Source organism: Gossypium raimondii, chromosome 10 (assembly GCF_025698545.1).
Source record: "Gossypium raimondii isolate GPD5lz chromosome 10, ASM2569854v1, whole genome shotgun sequence".
NCBI lineage: Eukaryota > Viridiplantae > Streptophyta > Magnoliopsida > Malvales > Malvaceae > Gossypium > Gossypium raimondii.
In genome coordinates, this window is record NC_068574.1 from 7,773,293 (window position 1) to 7,801,038 (window position 27,746).

At 31.8% G+C, this 27,746-nt stretch overlaps 3 protein-coding genes across 3 annotated transcripts; 1 reads left to right on the forward strand and 2 right to left on the reverse strand.

Moving 5' to 3' along the window:
• The first annotated feature begins 331 nt into the window (after positions 1-331).
• LOC105775231 (uncharacterized) lies at positions 332-949 on the forward strand. The gene has a single exon (XM_012597761.1). The coding sequence runs from the start codon at positions 332-334 to the stop codon at positions 947-949; it is 618 nt and encodes a 205-aa protein (XP_012453215.1).
• A 19,403-nt stretch (positions 950-20,352) lies between these two features.
• Positions 20,353-22,402, reverse strand: LOC105776328 (root phototropism protein 3). Its single transcript, XM_012598920.2, has 2 exons — positions 21,482-22,402; positions 20,353-21,029 (listed from the first exon to the last, which is right to left on the reverse strand). The coding sequence occupies exons 1-2, from the start codon at positions 22,214-22,216 to the stop codon at positions 20,499-20,501; spliced, it is 1,266 nt and encodes a 421-aa protein (XP_012454374.1). The 5' UTR covers positions 22,217-22,402; the 3' UTR covers positions 20,353-20,498.
• Positions 22,403-23,225: 823 nt separating this feature from the next.
• LOC105776327 (ADP,ATP carrier protein 1, chloroplastic) lies at positions 23,226-27,687 on the reverse strand. The gene is made up of 5 exons (XM_052622616.1): positions 26,674-27,687; positions 25,108-25,362; positions 24,398-24,541; positions 23,949-24,296; positions 23,226-23,860 (listed from the first exon to the last, which is right to left on the reverse strand). Exons 1-5 carry the CDS (start codon positions 27,424-27,426, stop codon positions 23,531-23,533), a joined length of 1,830 nt encoding a protein of 609 aa, XP_052478576.1. The 5' UTR covers positions 27,427-27,687; the 3' UTR covers positions 23,226-23,530.
• Positions 27,688-27,746: the final 59 nt, after the last annotated feature.

A 27,746-nucleotide genomic window follows, 5' to 3' on the forward strand; every position in this document is an offset into this window, starting at 1 on the left:
TACTTTTAATACATGTTTTGGGCTTCGAGAGTCCATTATAGGGATTTAATTATTAAATTATACTATGAATGTTATTTTAATTATGAATTATTCGTAAGTTGTCTGATAGGTCTGGTAATGCATCGTAACCCTGTTCCGGTGACGATTTGGGGTTAGGGGGTGTTACAATTATTGGTATCAGATGCAGATTTAACCGATTCTTAGACTAAATCAAGCTCGTAAATAAGTTTAGAAGTACATGCCACATTTAAGTCGAAACTGAGTCGAGTTTTTGGATGCTAATATATTTATTTGATTTTTTTTATAGATAAAATGTCAGATAAAAGAATCTATGATGTTGAACAGGAAATTGTATACTGGAAGTCGAGAATTTGAAGAAACTGAATCTGCTACACCTAGTGTGAATCCGTTAGATATTCAACCTCCTAACGTAGGAAGAGAAAGAGATGACTCACAACTTTTAAGAACTATAGCCGATGCATTACTGTGTGTAGCAGGAACTGTACCTGCTACTACATCAGTACCAACTGTCAGACGGGCCCCGATTAAAGAGCTACGGAAATATGGTGCCACGGAGTTTTTGGGATTAAGAAGAATTAATCCGTCCGATGCTGAAAATTGGATGCCATCAACAAAAAGAGTTTTGCAACAATTAGATTGCACTCCCCGAGAGAATCTGATATGTGTTGTATCACTGTTACTAAGAGAAGTGTATCTCTGGTGGGAATCTGTGGTTAGGCATTTGCCGGATGATCAGGTAACCTGTGACTTGTTTCAAAAAGAATTTCAGAATAAGTATATTGGGGAAATGTACATTGAAGAGAAAAAGAAAGAGATTTTAGTGTTGAAACATGGTAATATGTCAGTACTGGATTATGAGCGAGAGTTCTCTAGACTGAGCAAGTATGCTTCAGAATATGTTCCAACCGAAGCTGATAGTTGTAAATGATTTCTACGGGGACTGCGAGATGAAATCAAGATTCAATTGGTAAGTCTTAGAATTATTGAACTTGTTGATCTGGTTGAGCGAGCAAAAATGATAGAACAAGTATTGGGCCTGGATAAAAAGTCAGAAATGGGTAAATCAGCTGGGAAACGTATGGGAATTACCAGTTCTAATCCATTACCGAAGAGATCCAGAGAATCAAGAAGTGGTTGGAGATTAATCTTTCCGTCTGATAGGGGTGACAGAAGTAGAGGAAAACAAATTACTATTTCCACTGGTAGTGTAAAAGCTCCGCCCCGAGAAAGTGAAAATCCTGAATGTGATTATTGTGGGAAAAAACATTTTGGTGAATGCTGGAAGAAAATCGGAGGATGTTTCTGCTGTGGCTCTACTGAACACAAGATTGTTTGAAAACTCAGAATAGTACACCTGTCACATCTTAGAGATCGATATCGACTGCCAGAGGTAGAGGAATGTCCAGAGGAGGTTCTATTTTGAGGAGAGGAGGAGCTGGTAGAGGCAGTGATATAGCAACACAACAATCTGAAGCCAGAGCTTCAGCTAGAGCTTATGTAGTTAGAACCCGAGAAGAGGGTAATGCTCACGATGTGGTGACAGGTATATTTTTATTGCATTTTGAGCCGGTTTATACTTTGATTAATCTTGGATCTTTACACTCATATATTAATTCAAAATTAGTAGAGTCGAGGAAATGGAAAACAGAAATGTCTAAAGTCTCAATAGAAGTATCAAGTCCATTGGGGCAAACAATATTAGTTAATCAGGTGTGCCTGAAATGCCCGCTAATAATTTATGATAAAACTTTTCCGGTGGATTTATTAATAATGTCTTTTTGGGATTTTGATGTTATACTGGGTATGGACTGGTTAGCTGAACATGGGGTAATTTTGGACTATTATAAAAAGAAATTCAATGTTCAGACTGAAGATGGTGATAGTGTTGAGGTAAATGGAATCTGTACCAGTGGGTTAGCTCGAATCATATCAGCAATTAAAGTTAATAAGTTGCTTCATCAGGGTTGCACAGCATATCTAGCATATGTTATTAATTCTAATTCAGTCGGAAATCAGTGTAGTCAGATTAGGACTGCATGTGAATTTCCAGACGTATTCCCTGAAGAGCTGTCGGGCTTACCACCTAACAGGGAGGTTGAATTTGCTATAGAAGTGTATCCGGGTACAGCACCAATATCTATACCTCCGTATCGGATGTCACCTACAGAGTTAAAGGAGCTGAAAATACAGTTGCAAGATTTGTTAGATCGTGGCTTTATTCGACCGAGCATATCACCGTGGGGAGCTCCGATATTATTCGTTAAGAAGAATGATGGATCAATGCGATTATGTATTGATTATCGGCAGTTGAACAAAGTAACAATAAAAAATAAACATTTATTGTCTTGTATCGACGATTTGTTTGATCAGTTGAGAGGAGCTTTTATATTCTCGAAGAATGACTTAAGGTCAGGTTACTATCAGTTGAAGGTAAAAGAAAGTGATGTATCGAAGACAGCTTTCCATACGAGGTATGGCCACTATGAGTTCTTAGTAATGCCATTTGGGTTGACAAATGCCCCAGCCGCTTTTATGGATCTTATGAATCGTATTTTTCAGCCGTATTTAGACCAATTTATGGTGGTTTTATTGATGATATACTGGTTTATTCGAAGTCAAAGTCAGAGCATGATCAACATCTCAGGATTGTACTACAGATATTACGGGAGAAACTTTTATATGGAAAGCTCAGCAAATGCGAGTTCTGGTTATCGAAAGTTGTATTTTTTGGACATGTGGTATCGGCAGATGGAATCAGAATTGATCCGAAGAAGATTGAAGCAATTATTTAGTGGAAAGCACCGAAGAATGTATCAGAGGTACACAGTTTTCTTAGTCTGGCTAGGTATTATAGAAGATTTGTAAATAGATTTTCGAAGATAGCTTTGTTGATGACTAAGTTACTACAGAAAATTTTCTTTTTATCTGAGATGATTAGTGCCAGAGAAGTTTTGAAACATTGAAGCAAATGTTAATCGAGGCACCAGTTCTGACATTACCATAATCTGGTAAAGATTTTGTCGTATACAGTGATGCTTATTTAAATGGTTTGGGCTATGTTTTGATGCAGGACGGGAAGGTAATAGGCTATGCATCTCGACAATTGAAACCACATGAGCGTAACTATCCGACTTATGATTTGGAGCAAGCACCTGTAATTTTTACATTAAAGATTTGGAGGCATTATCTTTATGGTGAAAAATGTTATATATATACCGATCATAAAAGTCTCAAATACCTTCTGTCGCAAAAGGAGTTGAATTTGAGACAGAGACGGTGGATCGAGCTTCTGGAAGACTATGATTGTGTCATAGATTATCATCCGGGAAAGGCAAACGTGGTAGTTGATGCACTAAGGGTGGGTTTGGATGGGCGACTGGGTGCGGTGCGGTGCGTTTAGCTTACTTTTTGTCCCACGCTATAGTACGCTACAGTATTTAATCTCACCACCACCGTTGTTTTTACACTAACCGCAGGTAAACGCACCGCCCATCCAAACTTACCCTAAGTAGAAAAGCTGAAATAGAATTAAGAGCAATGTTTGCACGGCTCAGTATTAGTAATGATGGAAGTCTTTTGGCTGAGTTGAGAGTAAACCGGTAATGTTTGATCTGATCAGATTAACATAGTTGGAAGATGATGGGTTGTTGAAGAAGATAAAGATGGTACAAGATGGTCAAACTGGTCACCCCAAGTAGAAAATGCATTTGTATTAGCAAATTTCTAGTTTACTTTAACATGTGTTTCAATTGTACTAAATTGTAACAAATTAATGATTTTACTATCATTCTTTTTACTTTGTATCCACATATAAGTACAATTGTGACATTTACTATTGAAAATGTCTAAATCAATGTGAATATTATAACGTCACGAAGTCAACAAAATAAATATAATTTCCAAACAATTATATGCAATATTCGCTTCAGGGAATATGCCAAAATCTTCAAATATCTAAAAAAAAATTGCAACTTCAGGTGCATCCAACCATAACAAGCTTTAGATAGAATTATCATATTTTATAACTCATAAATAGACCTTTCACAGTCAAATATTTTGCTTCCAACCCTTTAATGGGGATTATGACAAAAGAATATTACAAAGATTATAACATAAATATAAATTAATAACCTAATCTTCTCTTTTCATCCATTCAAAATAGATATTTATAACGATAGTGATTCATATGAAATATAATATTTTCTTCATTCACAATCTCAATATAATATATATTATATATCTTTTAAAACCAATGGATTAACCATCACAAGATATTAATATATTAGCTCTTCTAGAGCTTTCGACTAATTTTGTACTATCAAATATTGGAATAATATTTGTTTGTTTTAGTACCAAATAAGATAAATATTTTCTATCTATAATGATAGAATTTATTACTACATTCTCATATACTTCCTCAAAGAATATTAATGAAACAAAATATTTGGGCATATGCCACATGTGGCTAATAATCTTTCATATTACATTGATAACATAAGTTATCTTCACCCTTTGAAGAGTTATCTTGAGAACTCTCATTGTTCTCTTATTTATTACTATGTTCCCACTTTTAGTGGTCCATGATTATATCTTGTATTTTCTTTATGTTTGCATTCACTTCAGAGAATGCAATAAATCTAGTAGGATAGACTTCTAAATGCCTCCATTGATTCTTTATTTCATAATCACCAATGCAAAACATGCATGGATTTCAAATCAAAATCTATCTATTCATGTTGTCATGTAGTCTCCAATCACATCCTCAATTACAACAACAATCATGGTCTCTATATTTTTATTTTTCATAATTGTTATGTATTGTTACATTCACTTCAGGGAATAAAGTAAAACTAGTGGGAAGAACTTCATAGTTTTTCATTAGTAACTTATTATTTTGCTTAGCCACTAGAAGGTATGAGATCGTTTGAAAGTACTGTTAAAGTCATTTTCACAATATTGCTACTGCAGGAGTAAATTAGATATTTCAATCATATAGTGTAATGTATTCCTTTGGGGAATATATATAATACAAATATATAAGAATCTTATGTTATTTATATATATGGTTTTAATGTAAAACACATGAAGGTTTTATTCAACATAAATCTTGTTGATCTGAAAAACAAAATTATATTTTACAAAATTTTGCATCACAAGGAGCTAAAATATAAGCTCTTAAAGAGCTTTTACAGTTTGGTACAATATTAGCTCTTCAGGAGCATATAATCATTTTATTGTATAACCTTAATGAATGCTTAATTTATTTTAAATAAAGTTTTATTTATTCATATAAAAATAAAATGAATAGGTATAAATTTTATTACATTCTCTGGGAACATATCTTATTCGCCATTAACCTTCAGCTCTCATAATCCGTTGGATCCTCCTAAGCACAATGATTCTTGAGTCCACCATTGGATTGTCTTGTAAAGCTCTGACCACCTCCAGATTATCTGTCTGAATTATGACCCTTCTAATACCTTTGTTGAGTAAAACAAGAAAACCATCTAAAATGCCTCATAATTCAACCTCAAAAGTTGTACATCTTCTCAAGTAATGATTAAACCCCAAGATCCAATCTCCATATTGATCTCTCAACAAACCACCAGTTGAAGCATCCCCAGTATCTCTTACCAGTGCACCATCAGTGGATAAATGCATCCACGTTCATTCCAAGGTTACATGGGAACCAGAAAGATGGCTAGTACGTTGATCCCCACAGAGACTTAACTCATATTGTTGTGTCCGACTAAAGGAAACCTTGACAAGCTAATGAGCCGTCCAATTTATGTCTTGGAATATAAACAAATTCCTATTCTTCTAAATTCGCCAAACAATAAGACCAAATAACCCCTCTACTAGATAATCTCACATGACAACCAAGATTAGAAGTGAACCAATCGTGTAAAGCTCGAGAGAAAAACAAAACAATTTAACTAAACTTTAAATGTTGATGGCCAAAGTGATTAAAAAAAAAAGAAATAGAGCCAAAGTAGTAAAACGGATAAACGTTAAAACTAAATTTATGTTTATGCCTTATAAATATTAACTAGCAAATATAAAGTTAAAGGTGGTAATAATTTCTTCACCTAGTGATAAGAGCATAGAGAATTTGAGTTCAACTCTAAGTAACTCCATTCCCCTCCCTCAATTATTAAAAAAAAGTATATAAAACAAAAACTGAATATCGAATGTATTACACCTTTTCCATGGGAGGATAAAAGAAGTGAAACATTGTAGGGCAATAAAACTGAATATTGAATTGAATTTCAAAATTCCATCCAAACCCAAGGAATTGTATTGCAGGATTGAATATTTAATTTGATTTGTTTGTAACAAAGCATCAATAAATGTGAGCGATGAATAAAAGTCAATCAATGACGCCAACGCCAAACACCAAAATTCATTCCCGCATTTCAACCACTTCGGAAAGTGCTTTTAAAAAATGTTGTGGAAAAGTATTTTTGAGAAATTTTGTTTAAAATTTAAGTGTTTGTGCTTTTAAGAAATAAAATGTTCATTTTAGACATGTTATTATCAAGTAATAAATATGCATTTAAATATTATTTAAATTAGTTAATATTATTATATTTTAGTAAGAATATAAAAAAATATTATAACTTGTTGTTAATATTTTAATATATGAAATATAAATTTTAAATATTTTTAAGCAATAAATATTAATTATTTATAAAATTTAATTAGAATATATAAACTATATTTTAAACCATTAAATATTTGTAATTAGTATTTTTAAAATATATTTTTTATTTTTAATTAATGATTTTAACACATTTGTAATTAAACACCAAGAAAAAAAAGGAAAATACTATGTTATTGGAGGGGTGAAAAAGTAATTAAGCACCAAAAGTACTTTTGGGAGAGGAAAAACTAAAATTTTCAGCAAAAAACAGCTTGTTCTTTATAACTTTTCTTCCAAAAGTGCTTTTTTTAAGCAATGAAGAACTAGCTAGCCCGAATCTTTGCATTCTGACCTCATTCCAGCTTTTTCAAAAGCTTACATTCTAATTGGTAACTCCTTATTAGACTTTGTAATCTGCATTGGTGGATTTAGTCTTTATATTTTAATTTAATTAATTTTAAATTTTTATAGTTTTTTAATATAATAATGGAATTTAACTTAATGAATATAATAATTATTAATTAGTTTTTGTGTAAGTAATATGTGGAAATAGCAAGCTGACATTTCATTGTACATGTGATAATATATCTAACGATCAAATTTTAAAAATAATGAATCTAATTAATAAATATAATAACTACCATTCGGTCATGACTAAAATTTAAAAATTTTAAATGTATAGATACTCAATCCAAAAATACATAAAAATACAAGTTCTAATAACTGAATTTGACCCATTCTAAATCCCAAACACTTTAAACTCCCATCCCACATAATTTTTGTTTTAACAATCAGTAGATTTAATCTCTCCATATGTTAGATGAAATATAGTAAAATATAGGAGCAAGAGAGTCATTTGGATAGAGAGGTGAGGCTGAGATATTTATCAAACATTTGTTTTACATTTATCAATTTCCTGTTTTCGGTGATAGAAGGAAGTTAGACTATAGTTCGTTGATTATTGCAGCCGTGCTACTGTCGTGTTTATCTCATTATTGTATTTTAGGAAACAGTTGATCAACGTTTCTCCAGCACTAAAGGAACGGCCGAATCTGTCTTAAGAAAACTATGAAAATAAGCCTCAACTTCTAGTCGGATTTCCGTCTACTTACGAGTATACAATTTCGATCCAGTTTTATTTCCAATTGAATCGGAGCCGATTCCAACTGAAACAAAAGATGGAGGTTCAATCGATTCCAACTGAACCAAAATTAAAATAATTGTCAAAACACATTTAAAATATTAATGTTAAAAATTTTCATTTTTAATGATATAAATTTTTAAATAATTTATCAAAATCATTCTTGGTTTATGGCTTTGGGTGATAGTAGTAATATTTTGAATTCTTTTTAATTTTTCAGAGCCTTCGACAATTTACCAACTACTGGTTACATCCTCAAGTTCACAAGCCGGAGGGTATTAGAATACTCGTTATACAATATCTATCTATGTATATATAAGCACGAGTTTGAAAAAAAAATTAAACTGACGAGAATATCCGTTGTTGTTAATTAAATTACTAAATTGACATTAGAATAATAATTTATTAATATTATGTGATAGTAATAAAATAATATTAATTAAAATTAACTAATATGATAATATATTCATGTGAAATTAATTAATATGATCATATCTTTTACAAGCTCTACTTAAAAAATAACATAATATATTATTAATTAATAAAATTGTAAATCTATAATATCATTGAATATGTTAAAATAATAAAAACTTTGATTAAATAGATATAATTTTATATATAAATATGATAATATTTAATAATGTTAAAATAATTTTATAATTAGCCGGAATAACATTATATATAAAAATATAATATCAATATTTTAATTATCTTATTTAACCGATCTCTTTAATCAACCTAAAATAGAAATTAATTTAACCAAATCAAATTTTAAGATGTTAAGTCAGTTTCAATAAACTTTTGCTCACCAATTTAGGCAAATACTAGAGGCTTAGAGCTTATAAATTTAATAAAATATTTTTAATATTCAATACTTAATTATAAAAATAATTCAAATATAAATGTGGTAATATAATAAAGATATTTTTATTAGTTCAAGAATAATGTATAGAATTTAGTTTATAGTGTAGTTTATCTATAAAGAGTAAAAAGTATTAAATTAATCTCAAGTTGTGGCCTATTGATCGAGTGTTTATTTATTTTAAGATTAATTTAGGTTCGAATAGTCATTATACTATAAAAAAATACTACATACAAAATAATATGAATTTGAACACAATCCGCATGAACCACTAGTTATAAATACATTATTTAAAATCAGTGGGATTAACCAAGTATATCAATCTCAACAAGCATTTGGTATTGATGCAGCAATAGCAAAAACCACTAAGCAAAGATGGAAAGTACAGGAGGCATCGCAAAGCAAAAGAGCAGTCCAAGGATGGTTAGATCGGAATGGTGAATCAAGAAAATTTAAGGTTGAAAGGGGAAGTTGCTGACCTTAGATCAGAGAATGAGATGGTGAGAAAGGACAAGGATGAACAGCTTGCTCACCTTGCATCAGAGATTGAATATGGGGATCAATGTGGAGGTCCTAAATTTGCGGGGATCATTATTTAGATTGCGGCCAAGCTGTTTTTTATTATTTATGCAGGTCTTGGTCCCTTGCTTCCTACAAATTAAAATCACCAGTAACTAACCAGTGATGCATTAAATAGGTGTGTTAAAAAAAGAGTAGAATAATGTGAGAATAATAAAATATTATTAAGAATATTAAATTAATATACAATGAAATTAAAAATACAAGGAATATTTAATACTTGCAATAATATTTATAAAAGTTATAAATAGGCATATTCATAAATTTAATTTTTAATATTATTTTGAATTTTATTCTTTTTAATCATTTCGACCTTTAAATTTTAATTTTAATCAAATTACTTTCTATGAAAAAGTTAACTAACCTATTCAAATTTTAATGGTACTGATGCGGTAATTTGCATGGAGTTCATGTATATTTTATGAAAATTTAAAATCAATAAAGAATATTTAACAAAATTAAAAAATTCTATGATTTTAAAAGAGAATCATTTGTCTTAATAAGTGAAGTACATGAAGGTTGCCACGCCACTCTCACGTCAATAATATTAAAATTTTAACAATTCAATCACCTTTTTCATTAAAAAATAATTTAACTAAACTTTAAATGTTGAAGACTAAAATGATAAAAAAATAGTCAAAGTAGTAAAATGGATAAACATTAAAACAAAATTTATGTTTTTGCCTTATAAATATTATCTAACAAAATAAAATTAAAAATACCAATAATCTATTAATTTACTGACAAAAATAATATATTGTAAGCATCAAAATTAAATTCAATATTTTATTTTTCTTCTTCAATTGTAAAAAGAAACGATAAAGGTGACAAAGAAAAGTACTCACAAAGATGTGACATCAGTCGATGTAAGTATAATTATCGGTCGATGATGGCAGATATCGGTCGATGAAGTTCCGACCGAAAATACACACACACGTCCTTGTCAATCAGTCGATTTCAATGTGGTCGATGTCGTCATGTACAGCCATTTTTTTTGTGGGTGAAACGTACAGCCGATTTTTTAAGTACAATATAAGAGCAACATTTGATGCTCCCATCCTTAATAATCAGTAGATTTAATCTCTCCATATGTTTGATGAAATATAGTAAAATACAGGAGCAACAGAGTGATTTGGATAGACAGCTGAGGCTGAGATCATGGGAGACAACTGGGAAAACGAGGATCAATTTCCAGGTATTTATCAAATATTTGTTTTTAAGTGGTGAAGTTTGTATATTTTAACAAAATGAGTATATATTTGATAGGTGGAATAAGTTTCATCCATATGTCAAAAAGTATTATATTCTAGATCTAACACATGTTTATGCGGCCTCATGCACAGGCTCACGCATGACATCAAAAAAAATACAGGTACCTATTATCTTGCGAGCTCAGTTGTCCACGATGTTAATAAAATCCGGCCTAAAACTTGTATCATAACAACCATATATTTTGTATATTGAAGAATTATTTTGATATTTAACAAATATACTCCGTGTTCCTATAATAATTTCTCACACTTTACTTTGATTTCTCAAATTTATAAATATTACAATTATAGATTTCAAAGAATATTTTATACGTGGGTAAATAATTGCATATTTGATCACACTACGAAATCGTAATTACAAGTTATAAAATTAAAAAAAAATTAACTAATTATATTGTAGGAAATTATTTATATTAAATTAATGTTTTCTTTTTCTAATTATATACTTTAGTGAAGCCCTAGTCATTTGGGTTAAGTGATCCTGAGTTAAAAACATTTTGAGTTTAAGATTATATTAAATTTAAAAGGTAAATTACACCGAAAGTCATTTTTGTTACTCAACTTTGATGTAACTGTCTCGTTAAAGCTATGACAGAACTTGTTAATGGGTAATTGATTTGTTATTTTTCAAAAGTTAAGTGACTAAATTGCAACCAGAGTGACTGTTTTGTCAGCTGCATTAAAATTAAATGACTATTAGTATAATTTACACGAATTTAAATTATTTTTTATTCACATCATTTCGAATTAGATTGATTTAAGTTATTGAATTTTTTTTCAGAATAATAATAATATAACATTTGTAAAGGTCATCAATTCAAGATTAAACATTTAATCAATAGTTAGAGTATGTATTAATTCAAGATAATTTGAAGATTTCATTTTAACAAAAATAAATATATATTAATTTTAAAAAAACAAAATAAACTTAATACCTATTTATTTTATTCAATTTTTTGGTTAAAAAATTAGATTAAATAAAAGAAATTAATTTATGAGTTTGGGTGATATTTTGAATTGACAGAGCAGCTAGTGGTTACATCCTCAAGTTCAGAAGCCGTGGGGTATAATGGTGATTTCCTGCAGCCAAATGAGGATGTTAGCCACCAACATCAAGGTATGTCCTCAAACAATGAAATTAATGTATTTAATCTGGTTGTGTACACCAAAAACTGAACATATATATCGTGTAGTATGAAGTCCAAAGCTACTAAAAGTGAACGAATAAATTAATAATTTTATCTTATTTAAATATGTAATTTATTATTTAAAAAATATAGTTCACATGATATTAGATTATATTAAAATTAATAAAATTATCTCTACAATTTATTTATGCTAGAACTATTAAACTCTCTCTATAAAATTATGTAATTTTCATTACTTATTTAAACTTTAAATCAACTCAACTTATGAAAATAAATTCAATTAGAATATAGTATATTAACGTACAAATAAGTAATTAAATTCTGAGTTCTTCTAATAAGATTTGGGCATTTTAATAATTTGTGGATAAAATTATAATAATTAAATACACAATAGGTTCTTTTAAAAGTTTTACAATATGATTTTTACACGCGTAAGAACATTATGTATTCAACATTGAAGTTTTAAATTTTGATAACTTAATACACTAATTTACGATTTAGAGTACATAAAAAATCCTCATTAAAATAAATTTATTAATAATAAAGTGTATATATATTAGTTTAAGAATCATGCATAGAACAGTTACTTACACACTAGTTTATAGTGTAGATTAGCTATAAATAAGTAAAAATATTACATGAATATCAAGGTGTGACCTATTCATCGAGTGTTCACTTATTTTATAATTAATTTAAATTCAAATAGTCGTTATACTAAAAAATAAAATAGAAATAAAATTAATACAAAATTTATATGCGTATCATATAATAATATGAATTCGAACACAGCCCGCACCAACCCACCTATTTACCGCTAGTTATAAGTAAATTATTTAATATCAACAAGCATTTGGTATTGATGCAGCAGAATCCGAGCAGGAATTGCAAAAACCACTAAGCAAAGATCAAAAGTACAGGAGGCGTCGCAAAGCAAAAGAGCAGTCCAAGGATCGTTACATCGAAATGCTGAACCAAGAAAATTTAAGGTTGAAAGGTGAAGTTGCTCAGCTTAGATCAGAGAATGAGATGGTGAGAAATGACAAGGATGAACATCTTGCTCACCTTACATCAGAGATTGAGAAGCTGAAACAAGAAATAGCATTAATCAATTTCTGTAGCAACCTGCCCATGCTTTGAAGAAATGCTCCCATCTCTATTTGATCTAATCTCCTCTACTTTAAGCAATTGGGATTCCGTTTTCTGCATTATTGCTTTTATGAATGTCGTGATTTGGTACATTTATTATCATTACCACATATTTTAGATGAGAAATTTATTACTTTTCCATTTGGGAAAAAATGAACACTTAATCCCTCAACTTGAAATTCAATTTTAAAATATATTCAATTGTATTGATGAATTATTCATGGGAATTGGGGATGCAAATCTGGACTGGAGTGATAGAAAGAATAACTCAAGTGTGTGAAATTGAAGAAGGGGATCAATGTGGGGTGCTAAATTTGCAGTGACCATTAGTTATATTGCGGTCAAGCTGTTTTTATTATTTCTGCAGACTTTAGGCTGGTCTTGGTTCCCTTGCTCCTTACAAACACATTAATGGATGTTATTCCACACTTCATAATTTTTTTTATAAATGTTTCGTATTATAAATTTTATATTATTATTTATATATAAGTTTTTTATAGTGAAAGCTACATTAACCTAAATATTATGATACGGGATTTTTACTAAAATAATACAAAAGAAATAAAAAAAATACCAAAATAATATACAAAAAAATTATTTATCAAAATAATACAAAAAAAAACGGCTGAAGGAGGGTAATGGAAAGGCGGCACCAAAGGTGTCTTTCCCATAGGCGGCACCGATGGTGCCTTTCCCATAGGCGACATAGGATTAAAATGTAATGATCTGCAGTTTCAAGGACCTGACATGAAATTTACCATTTTAAATTTTGAAAGTAAATTGGTTTCGCCGGGTGTGGTGTGGCGGCCCTAAAGCTGAAACGTGGCTAATTGCCTTCTAAGCCCTCTTTATTTATTATTTTCTTTTTTATTCCCCTTCAACTCACTTTTTTATTTAATAAACAAGCTCTCAACCTATTTTTGTAGTTAAATAAGCTCTTAATCTATGATTTTTACTCATAAAAGCCCTTTATTTTATTATTAAAGTAAATATATTTTACCTAAAGTAAAGCTATTTAAAAAGTATAAACTAATTAGCATTTTATGTATTATTTTGGTAATTTGATAAGAATAGTTTATTAAATAAAAATTTACTAAATTTGATGAGAATAGTTTATAATTATAATTTATTTTTCTATTTGGGTTATATTTATGGGTGATCAGTTTTATTATTACATTTGGTTTTTCAACAAAGCATGCCCGGTATTTCTATTAATTTTTTAATTAAATCTAATATTAGTTAAGTGATAATTAAGATAATTAGAATTCTAATTAAGTAATAACTCTATTTTACTTTAATAAAAGTAGCATCGTCAAATTTTTAACTAATAACAATAAATTATAATTATAATTATCACAATTTTTTGTCTTTTTCCTATATTTTATGCTTAGAGTTCTATTTAAATAACAATTCTATTTTAAAATTAGCACAATATTTTTAATAATAATTGCAGTTTAAATTATAATTATTTTGAAATATATAATTCTCACAACTTCTATTAAATTATAATTATTTTTAAATTTATAAAAGTATTTATATATAAAAATATTTTTATTTAATTAAAAACTTGAATTCTTATTATTTTAAATTCATCCAATTATATTCAATGGTTTTATAGATTTATAGTTTTATTAATTAATAATATATTATGTTTTTTTAAGTAAAGCCTTTATAATATATGACCAAATTAATTAATTTCACATTAATATATTATTATTTTAATTAATCTTACTTTTTATTATTATATAATAATATTAATAAATTATTATTCTAATGTAGTTTAGTAATATAATTAACAATAAAGGATATTTTTGTCAGTTCAAAAGTTTTTTGAGATTCGTGCTTTTATATATATTATAGATAGATATTTTTAGGATTTTTATCGGAGATATGAAAGATTAAATCACACTGTCATATTTCGTCATCTAATTGGTCCGTTAATTGATTTTAATGGTTAATGTAACAAAATGTGAAAATTATTAATGTAAGAGCTTAATTAATTTTTCAGGTTAATGATAAGGGATCAACTAGGTTCAAATTAAGTCAAGGGCTTAGTAACTTTTTTGGTTTTTCTTAATGGACTATTATAGCTATAAGCCTTTGGTAAACATAAATTTTTTATTTAATAAACTATTCTCATCAAATTACTAAAATAATACATAAAATGCGAATTAGTTTATATATTTTTTAAATAGCTTTACTTTAGGTAAAATATATTTACTTTAATAATAAAATAAAAGGGCTTTTATGAGTAAAAATCATAGATTAAGAGCTTATTTAACTACAAAAATAGGTTGAGGGCTTGTTTGTTAAATAAAAAAGTGAGTTGAAGGGGAATAAAAAGAAAATAATAAATACGGAGGGCTTAGAAGGCTATTAGCCATGTTTCAACTTTAGTGCCGCCACACCCACAGGCGGCACCAATTTACTTTCAAAATTCAAAATGGTAAATTTGCATGTCAGGTCCTTAAAACTGTAGATCATTATATTTTAGTCTTGTGCCGCCTATGGGAAAGGCACCTTTGGTGCCGCCTTTCCATTGCCCTCCTTCAGCCGTCTTTTTTTTGTATTATTTTGGTAAATAAATTTTTTTGTATATTATTTTGGTATTTTTTTTATTTCTTTTGTATTATTTTAGTAAAAATCCCTACGATATCACTTGAGAGAATAGAGTAAAACACAAGTACTAAACACAACTCATTAATTCTTTAATTTGAGAAATTTAAAATGTGGTTGAGAGAACATTTGTTGTTTTAAAAAAAAATCATATTAACAACATCACCACAATATAGCATAAAAAAGGTAAAAAGACCTCTCCAGTCCTCAATTTTGAAATTGAGTAAATTAGTCCCTCTTAAAAAAAAATCAAATCAATTTAACTCCTGCTAATTTCAAAAGTGAGCAACTAAAGATAATAAATCACGACATTAATATTTTTCATCAATTATACACGATTTTGATTGGTATAATAACAAATTTAACCCTCAAAATTTACACATTCTGTCATTTTGGTCCTAATTTAACAAATTTATCCCACAATATTTGTGTAAATGTACAGATGTTGAGGCTAAATTTGTTGATTTTTTTTAGAATTAAGGCCCAAATGACAAAATATATAAACATTGAAGGCTAAATTTGTTATTGTACCAATCAAATTTATGTACAATTGATGGAAGATGTGGATTAATTTGTTCCATTTTTTTAGAAGGGCTAATTTGCTTAATTTCAAAATTGAAAGGGACGGGATAGATCTTTTTATCCATAAAAAAACAATGTTGGATCATACTAGCATGTTACTTACTTCAAAACTTCATTTGTGAGTGAAATTGAGATTATCCATACTTTGAAGAGTACATAGAAGAAGAAGATTTTGATAATCTTAATGATACAGATTTAGATGATGAATAACTCGATCAAGGACCAACAAATGATGATAAGAAGTATATGTTAAGTGTTAAAGAGGAATATCCCAACAACTACAGAATGTTAGTGCAATTAGATAAAATTACATATGATGTTCAATTTCTTTTTGTTATTTTTATTAGTAATTGTATTATCGACTATTATTGGACTAACATTTTACATATGATGGTTTGATTTTAATTTTTGTTACTTGTTTAGAAATTTTTATTGTAATTAATAATTTTAAAAATATAAATTATGTAACTGTGTAAGTACGATTTAACTATCAAACATAACATAGAGAATTATAATGAAATTACACTATATTAGCCAAACACGTCTAGGAATTACAATTTTTGTAATTACAAGAGATATAATTACAACCCCAATAATTGCACTTTCATTTAATTATTTTATGTTGTTTAAACATGAAATGGGTTTCATATAATTTTAATTAGGTATATCTTTGTCGTAGGGTTTTTAATAATTTCAGTCAAAAGATATGTTCAAGGGTGGAAATAAACTGATATTGTTTTGGAAACAAGATCACGTTTTATTCCAATATTCCCTTAAATCACTCTCCATGATTTGGCTTGTAACACCCTTATACCCGATTCGACCAAGGAACCTGATATAGGGATATTACTTTTGGTGCCAAAGTGATTTTAGCTAATCACTAATATATTTGAACATTAAAAAAAATAAAGTTTTCATAACTTATATTTTAGTCCCTACTGCTTGGAACACACTTGATCTTCCTAAGTACATGCCATTCTACTCAAAATTTTGAACTATACCCTCTTGGCACTTGGAGATGTGATGAGATAGATGCTCACAACCTCAATTACAACTCTTCAAAATCACTGTACCTAATTTGCGCACAGAAAACAAAACCGTACGCTGAGTAAAACTCAGTGGTATTTCTATAATCCGAATATTTAAAGACATGATAATATAATATGCATATTTTAATTATAAGCACATTTGAATATTTAAGACCACATTTATTCATACAATAACATTAACCATTCAATACTCAAAACATAAATACATCATTTTATACCATATTCAATTTTCATCACTTGCTATATAATAGCTTTTCACAATTTGATCCACATATCATTTGAAACAATAACAATATCCAATTCATAAATACATAATTCATGTGTCTCATTTTCATGTTTCAATTCACTATCCCATTTTCAATTCATGTACAATATCATTCAATACCAATCATAGTACCGCTCTATTTAATTACCCCTATTAACACGACTCGAACTCGGACGAATACACAGATCCAACCAACACACCAGTTTGGCACCTAGTGCCTCATCGGATAAATCTGAAGTAATAACTGCACCCAGCGCTATATAAATTTGACACCCAGTGTCTCATCGGTTAAACCGAAGTAAATTGGCACCCAATGCCTCATCAACTCGAAGTCGAAGAAATCTCTAAACTCTTCCAATCCTATGGCATGCCATCTATATCCGACTCAGCCCAACACAGTTAATAGGGTTTCAATTCACTTTCCAAATACAACAAATATCCAATATCCAAATTTCACATTAACACATATATTCATTTCAATTCAATAATTAATACATTCAATATGCATCTACCAATTCAATCCATTTCAATCAATTATCAGATATCAATTACTCACCTCAACACTTACCATATGCATTAAATTGAATTACAACAATTAACAATTAAGTTCGGATTATAGAAATACAACCCAGGAATTTCGAGCTATTCCACGTCAACTTTATCTTTCCCCTTTTTAGTTGAAGATTCTGGTACGACGTTAGCTACGGAATTAAAACAATTAAAATTCATCAATACAACACAACACAATTCAATTTCATATTAAATATTTCAATTTTTATTCAATATTTTCCTAAATTCTAATTTAGTCCTTAAACCAAGACTAATTTTTATTCTTCACAATTATTTCTATATTTTCATACAATTTCCACTTTAAACTAAATTTAACTCTCTATTTTCACTTAAATCCCTAAATTTCAAATTTTTCACAATTTAGTCCCTATTACTCAAAATTTAAAATTCATTCTACAATTTAATCTTTTTTCATTTCTAACTTAAAATCTATCAATTTAATCCCTAATACTAAAATTATTCAACATTAACAACACTTAAAAACTCAATAATTGCTAAAATTTCGACATGAGTCGGGTAGTACTTAACACCGAGATTCCAAAAACATAAAAATTACAAGAAAAATGGACTAAATTAACTAACCAATTAAACTTTGAAAATTTTGAAACCCTTAACCGTGAGTGCTTCTTTCTTTCTTTCCCTTTTTCTTTTGTTTCTTTCCTTTCTGATTTCGTTGCCTTTCTCTCTTGGTTTTTCTTTTTATTCATTCATTCTTTTATTATACTTACTTTATTATTATATTATATATATTTACTTAAATATTAAGTAAAACATATTATAATATATATTTTAAATTTAATTATTAATATATATAATTTTACACTTATGTCGCCTCATTAAAGAATAATGGCATAATTAATTTTTAGTCCCTTTAATTATTTTTAATCTATAATTCAACTTTCACCCTATATGCAATTTAGTCCTTATACCTAATTACTCTTAATTCAAACAATTTCACTTAACCAAAACCTAATTAACTACACAACTAGCTTCGTAAATATTTTTAATAAATATTTACGAGTCCGATTTATGAAAATGGAGTCCCGAAAATACACTTTCCGATACCCTTGACTATCGGGTTGTTACATGGCTATTGAATAAGAATTTCCCTAGTCTAGCAAGGGTTTTTCTAAATATTTTTTGAAAAGTTCAAAGGAGTTTTCCAACCATTCACACCAGATGCATCCCTTAGAGGATGGAACTAAACGTTGTGGTTGTGGTTTGTTTTTTGCTTTGGACATCAACTTCTAAAATCGATTTTCTTGCTCATATTAGGAAGGTATAATTTTGAACCTTTCTTACAACTCAGATTCGTTCCTTGTACATAAATCCATGGGTTGTGATCGTCGATTGTCTTCATGCATAGTATTGTTCTGACATTTCTTTAGTTGAGGTAGTACAAGATTGTTATACCTCTATGGTCCCTTAGTGGTTCCCCCATAGAGATGGGTGTGTTCCCACTAAAAGTGGGTGACATAGAGGACGAGGTACTCGGGTGTGACCAGCCAAGTGATGTAAGATGGTATGCCCTCTAGGTACTCTTCAGGTGGGGAGTTAAGTGTTGTGATGCGGAAGGCCACCCATGGATGTCTCTTTGGTACCTTCTCATGGTACCATGTGTCCCAACCAAATAGGGGTATAACAGTACTAAACCCTCTTCTAATTTAGAACATGATCTTTTTTCCCCTTTCATATCTTTCATCCACAACCCATTCTTCCGAGCAAATCTGAAGCCCAAATTCTCCTACTGGACTCCAAAAACTATACAATCCCTATACCCCTCCCAGAAACCCTAGCCGAAACTTTGCAAATTTAGTAAGATTCAATCATTTTCTTGCATGGCAAGCATTGTACATAACCATATAGACTAATTATGCACGATGACATGCTATAATTCAATTCACTACACATGCCACATTGTTTTGATTCTTAAGATTGCATAACATTCAATGCTTATTGTGCTATGGGTTATTAGTAGATTGTCTGTTACGACTTATAATATTTATTTACTATCATTCAAGTCTTGCTTAATTAGGACCGATGATTTAGTAATTTCATATGCTACATAGATTAGGATGCATACTTTATTTTGTTTGGATTGCATAATAACTATATCATCCAAGATAGTTCACGTATCTCTCTTTAGATGCAGGTATGGCACAATGAAACATACAAACACACATACCCTCCTCCATCGACCGTTCTATATATGGCTTCCGTAGAAGTTCCAGTTTCCAATCTTCCCATAATTTTCAACTGGAAATTTATTAAATATAAAATCATAATTTAAACTGCAAAATTAGTTTGTATATAAATGTAACATTGAAATTGTTCACTTGTTACGCCTAAGGTTTGCTGTGATGACCTGATAGTTAAGGGTGTTTATTGCCTTAAGCATGACTTGAGTTCGAGTTATGCTAGTCGCGTTTATTGTTCAAATTTTCTCTGTTATTATAATCTACAAAAAGAAAAACTACATTTATTTAATACGAATCTTATTATTGTTACATTATTATCGCGACATGGAACATAGGAAAAGGAACATATATATATATAAAACATTAAATTTAGCAGCAAATTAATTAGGAACCCCTGCATAATGAAGTCAAGACATGGATTTTCTCCACTTGGGAGGACGAACAGGCTTCTGTTTGATATCAATGGGGGTTTGCCTCCCAAAGTTAGCCTCTCTTTCTTCTTCAATCTTCTCAAATACACTCACGCTGCTCTTCAGCGACGGCATTATCCCCAGCTTCTTCCACCTGAAAAACCCTTTCTTCTTATCCACTAGTTTCTCCATTTGCATTTGCATCGCTACGCATTGGCTTTGGACCCTCAGCAGTTCTTCCTTCAGCTTCTTTATCTCCATTTGTTGAGCGTTCATTTCACGTTTCGACATGCACCGAACCGGGGCTTCCAGTCCTGCCGGGTTAGGACTCCGGGTTCCGTTGAACGACCCACTCCAATCAACATGTCGGTTGAGCTTGCTTTGCTCGCAGAACAACACTTGAATCACCGCCCGAACTGGCAAACGTTCGTTTTGTGCAGCGTGTAGGGATGCTTCTGGTGACAGTTTTCGACTGTCTATCAATCTGCATAGAACCTTCCTATCTTGCTTTGAAACACCTGGATGTGCCTGCATTAATTAATATACTGTTTTCTTAATTATTTAAAACAAGACAAGGTCGTCGTCCCATGAATCGCTGCCCCTAAATTGCGTGCCGAAAGACTCCAAAACCTAGATATGTTTTGCAATTACATAATAGGCTTCACGAGACTACAGGACTAGAGATCGTGAAGAATCTTTTACTGTAGAACCTAACACTTTAAATTCTGATCATGAACGATCTTTTTACTGGTGAGTCGGTGAACTAGTCATCAACAACCTCAATTTCTCTACGGGCCCATATGGCCTTGTTATGTCCCTGGTATTTCCTTGTCCAATTATGTCACTGGAATTTGATTCTTGGACTTGTTGAAAGACAGTGAAAGAATGAACCAACTTCCAAAACATGGGATTGAATAGCTGAAGCTGATTTAACTACTGATATCATAAACAAGAAAGAATTGGGAATAATATGAACTTACTTTGAGATAAGTGTCAATGGCACGGTAGAGGCCATCATCCATGGCTCGGGCATGGCTAGGAAGAGCAGCACCAAGTGCAATAAAGTCCTCCAAACTCAGATTGGTATCCAAAGCTGCTTCTGCCAAGTAGCTATCCACAAGCTTAGCTACTTTAACCACCGCAATGCCGCTTCTAGTGCCTTCATCAAGGCTAGCAAATCTCTTAACCAGCCTTATAACAAGCTCAACGTCTAGCAGAGTGCCACAAGTGTGACTAAACGATGGAATCATGAGCTCTTTCAGTGATGCTTGGTCAAGCTGCCACGAAATTCTTTTCTCCAGCTCTGCTCTGTAGGAAGGCTCCACCCCAACCATGTTGGCCGTCCGGAGAAGGCGTAGGAGGAAGTTGCAGGGGATGGAATCTCTCTCAGGTGGCAAGATTCCCACCAAGGTTTCAACAAAGAACCTCTTTTTCATCCATGAAACTGTGACACTCTCCGGCGATGACTCTTGGAGGCTCATAGGACCCTTTTCGGTGTCATTGCCGGATAGATCAGGTAGCCATTTCGATGCATAATGTGCAATGATTGAGCCTACTAAGTCGGGACGAACACCCTTGGCCTTTATGCCTGAGATGGTCTTCACAAAGTAGTCCATGTCAAGGATGCATGCATCATCAAACCAGCATTCAGCTGTGGGTGGCATTGGCTTTCCTGGGAAAGTGCTGGATTCTGGCAAGGCTAGCTTATTCAACATGACCCTTCAACAGTAACAGAAGAGTGGAACCAAGGGGGAGCAGTTCTATGATGTGCTTCAAATTGAGAAGATTTGAGGGGCTTGATATTGAGGGTTGATTCACTTTGGTGTCATTTGGGAGGCTGAGGCTGAGGCTGCAGATGGATAAGAGAGGTATAGAGTAGAGACAAATTAGCTTAAATGCTAAAATATGCCACATCAAGGGACAGTGTGACACCACATGAACTTATTCCCTGCTCCAGCCTAAGGAGAACAAAGTTAATTAATACCAATACCTTAAGAGTGAAAGTGACCTTAAACTGATATACCTTATCATGGATGTTTTGGGATGCAGCTGGATTATGTACGTAACACTCACGCCCTATATGACATCAATCTCCGAACCTTCCCAATATCTACCATCATCCAACCGTAAACCATACCATTACCAATATGTCTAAATAATTTCTTGTATAGGAGAAAGGATTGTAAATATTCTTCGAACCTCAAACATGCTGCTGCATGAACCAATTAAGTTAAGTTTTGGGGTCTTGAATTAATTAATAGGTTTTGTTTTCTATAGAAAGTGTTGGATATATGGAGATGATGAAAATGAATTGTGGGAAAAGGTAAAAAGTTGTGACGCAATTTTTTACCTGGGAACATCAGAATCCATTGGGTCTATATTTCTTAATGAAAATGATTAAAGCAAGCTAATATAGACGAAGGTGGAGGACCAAAAACAAAGAACCTTTTGCTGGGAAATAGTCCATATGTGATATGATGAGAATGAGACATATACATGAGCCAAAGAACAAAGTTTTGTCTACTTTCTGCATATGGTAAAGTGAACACGTGAACCTTAGTTTTTATGCTTCCTCGGTTCTCGAGAAATAGAAAACTGCAACTCTGCTTTGGGCATGTAAACCAATATGCAAAGGAAGCATAACTTTTCTCAGCCTTCCCACAAGGGCCAACTAATCAATCTTGGGCTTAATTCCCGCGTCTTCTAATGTATATATAAAAAGAATTTTGATCAAAAAAGGGTTTCAATTGGTGTGGATCCAAATGCAATTCTAAAGAGCACAATAACTAAACAAACACTAAGCTCAACATCTAAAGAAATGGAGGACTTATAATAAAGTCGAGCATTTACGTTTTTAGCTAATATCCTTTGTATGAACAAAAGCAAAATTCTAGAGCCAACAGTCGCCTAGCACTGGTTTCTTATCAGCTTCTTATTCTTCCTGTTGGCAACAAATGGAAGAATGTTTTTTTTTTCTTAGATATTGCTTGGAGTTGATGTTTCTGATGTTTCTGCTTGTTTTTTTTTTCTTAGATATTGCTTGGAGTTGATGTTTCTGATGTTTCTGCTGAACCGCTTGCAAGAGAGCCATTTCCGCTTTCAGACATGACAGGGATCTTAACAGCTGCTCTTTCCATCTCCTTCTCGAGTTCTTCTTCCCTACGCAATTCCGTGAATTGCGAATCCAAAGACTTGGCTGCCGATAGCCATGCAAGAACAATCACCAGAAGTATCCCTCCAAGGTATGGGGTTGAATTCGCGAGTGATCCGAAGGTCAAGATCATAAACTGTTGAATCAAAGCACCCCCTGATTTTCCCAGTGGATTGCATACAACATCAATGGCTGCCTTCCCTTTAACCTAAAGAGAGTATCAAATAGGCTGCAAGTTAATGACCAGAAGTTGCATAAGAAATCAAAACTTCGAATTGTGAGCAAAGATTCCAAACCTTGGTGTCCTCATCCAAAGGAATATATGCCATTTCTTTGCAAGGATCGAATAAACTGTACTTTGCACTCTTGCTGAAAATGTTCTGCAGGGCACCCACATATACAGCTGCAAGAAGAGGAGTCATGCCAAACTTTGCAAGAGTTGGTCCAAGAGGACCACCAAATAATATCAAGGAAAAGAAACCAACTCCAGACAGAAGTAGGACAGTGGGTGTAATTCCAGCAGCAACTCCCCATCCATATTTGTCAAATATAAATTGACTTAGTAGCATCATAGTAAATGTCGCAATTCCAGTGGCAGTTGAGAAATCACCCATGAAAGAGGAGTATTCATTCGGGCTTGGAAACTGCAATATGGAGCAAGAACCATTAGTTACTAAGCCAGTTAAGGTATAAAAGATAGAAGAGCACGCAACAGAGAAGCAGAAAATTAATAAAAAAATGTTACCTGAGCTTTAAGCTTTGATTTCCAGGTAACTTCAACAAGGTTGATGCTGATACCATATGCAACCACCAAAGTGGCAAGATCCCTAATGTACTTTGAAGACACCAAGAATTTCAAGCTCTCCATTGTTCCCATTTTAGGCTTTTCCTGCAAACCAATTGACAATAAAAAGAAACATGGCTTCATATATGTTTTGACCTAAACAACTTCACTCATATGTGTACACAACATAAGCATGGAGAACTCCCCTTCTGTATGTGAAATGATACAGTTCCATGTACCAATTATCCAAAAGTAAAATAGATATAGTAGCAGGTATAATTTGTATATAAAACTACAAAAGCTTTTCTGCATAATAGATGTCATGCAATCAAAAGCAAATCTTGCTTGCCTGGCCCATGTTAAGAACTTATATGTCATTGTAAGACAAATGGATAATTGGTCCATCACAAATACAACGGCATGGAACCGAACAAATTAACCAGCTTAATAACCCAAACTGACTGAATTATGAAAATTATCTCTTTAACCAACAATTTGATAGGTAAATCACAAGACACTTGGTGAAAAGTTTTTTTCTTTTAAACTCATAATATGTCAACAACTCAAAAGGTTTGGGATGAACTTTCGAGATTAAATAAGCAAATCCTGGAGCCTAAGAATCTACGGAAACAAATATGCCAAACAAGAGAAATAGTTAAACAATGGATTACCTTCTTCTTCTTGCTACGCGTGGGAAGAGGAACAAACTTATTCACCCACCAGTAGAGGAAACAGATGGCAAGCCCCATTAGCACCACAATGCTCATCATTCCCTTCAAGGAGATGGCCCAACCATCAACTCCAGGACCCAAATTTTGCCTCAAATTGGAGAAGTACTTAACAGTTCTACCAGAGAAAATGAGGGCTATATTGGCTCCAAGACCGAACAGAGGATAGAATCTTTTTGCTTCCTCTACAGTAGTTATCTGCACAAGAAAAATGCAACAGTGGGTAAATATCGCTTTAAGTCTCAAAATCAGGCGAAGATCATTTCAGAGAGATGCAACTAAAACAGATAAAATGCGCCAAAAGAAAGCATAGAAATACAAGTAATAGGTTGCCACAATCATGACTGCTTGAGTTCTGAATAAGTAGCCAAATACAAGGTGCAAATTCAAATAAGACATTTGAAGTTTGGAATTTAGAAGTAATATTCAATTATCTTCTTGTTTGCCCTTGCTCTTTCCACAAGAGATGCCGAAAGAGCAATAATCTCACTACAACTTGAAATACAGGCTAATGAAATTTCGGCTAGCTTTCTTATTTTTCTCAACTGTCTCATGGAACTTTCTTTTCCAATTCCTCATTTCTAGCACTAGCAAACAAAGAGCGGTCCAGCAAGTAGAAGTTTCAAATAGAAGGTAGAATAATTTTACATATGGAACCACTAAAGAATTAACCAAGATAAGATTATACTTAAAAAAATCCAAAGTTTCTAATGTGTACTTAATTCACTAAAAGATTAAATGGAAAGAAAGCTTTTTAGGTTACATGTTAGAATATGGAGAAAGCATGAATTTGACGAGGGAAAAAGGAACAGGATCTTCGATGTCCACAACTTTATCAAAATAAAATCAGCATAACTATCGTCCATAATCATTTTCAATAAGCCAATGCTTAATTATATAGACAGCAAAACATTTAAATGATATTTTCTCATCTGCATCAACAAGCAAAAGTTATATGGCATAATGGCATTCATGAAATGTTGAACTTTAACAGAGTAAGGAGATTTAGAAAACAATTTTCGGAACATGAGCAGCCGATGTAGAAACGAAATACAACCAAAACTAAAGAATTGAAACAAAATCTTTGATGCAAATTTGTCATTGAACATGCTAACTGGTTTTTGAATTACAGAACTCAACTAGAAGTGAAAGAAAGAAGCAAAATCATTTATGCAAACATATCAATGAAGATGCTAACTAGTTTTGAAAAACAGAAAGCGAGCAAACTAGATGGCTAGATGTGTAGTGATAGTGACAAAAGCTTAAACCAATATAAGAAACAGATGACTGAGATTATAACAAGTTCAAATTATCCCAACTTATGGATTAGGAATGATTTAAAGAGTCTCTATCATGAGATCTGCATGTTAAGGGATGAAAATAAAATCCTAGCCTATTAAAAATTACTAATTTCTGACACAAGATCAACATATAGATAAAATCAACACTTATACAATCATGCAGATAAAAAAATTCAAACATTCAATTCCATAATATAATATAAATCACCTGATTGGCAAACCCCCAAAATAAAACAGAAATGACCACGCTGCCCCAAAGTTCAGCCATGACATAGAACAAACAGAAACTCCATATCCTCATAATAGCAAGAGGACCAAGAAATCTGGGTCCAAGCACCGCAAGAAGCTTATCAGCAAGTGCTTCAGGGTGGATGTGATTGCTGAGAGGATACAATAGAAACCCAAATGCACCAAAAAAGGCTATAAAAGGAAGAATAACAGTGTAGAAAAGAGCCTTCTTTGACAACACATTAGCCAACTTTGTGTATAACAACATGAACCCAACAGCCATAGGCAAATTAACCCATGTCTTTAAAAATGGTATAATCTCTGCACTGCTTCCTTTAGCTGTCACGACCAACACATCCTTTGTATCCCTAAGGATTGTGTAATTGAAAAGGATGCAAAAGAACATTAACCCAAGTGGGATAATCTTCTTAAGAGTCACAAGCTCAATCCCCAAGAACTTTGGCGTCGGGGTTTCACCGAACAAAGGCTGCCCATCAGCTGCTGCAGCAGCCTCAGCCTTGCAAATAAAGCTCTTTTCTTTAGGGGATAAACCATTTGGTTTTGCTACGACGCTTGGAACTCTTTTATAAGACAGAGATAACCCATTAAGGCCTAAGGGTTTTGAGGCAAAAAGCCTGTGCTTTAAGCCTTGTGATGGGTTCAAAAGGCTTCTAACTCTGGTCGGATGAGGTGGCAATGAAAGTAGCCCTCTGGTTTGTAAAACAGCTTCCATGTCCCTCGTAAGGTTCCTTCAAAAGAATTGAGAAATCAATCCCCAAAAAAAAAGTTTTGAAATTTTTCAGAACATGAGAAGTAAAAATTAAAAGAAAAAGAGAGGAAGGAAGATAAGAGGGATAAGGTGGGTAGCTAGAGAATGGGTACCAAAGGAGTACCCTTTTAAAATCAGATGATTATAAATGAAAGGGTAAAGAGAAGAGTTTAAATAATAACACAATTTGCAGATTAGAAGAAAGAGATGGAGAGTGATGGACTGATATATGAGGAACTGTGAAAAAGAATCTTATACAATTACAATTTCCACTACACGACTAC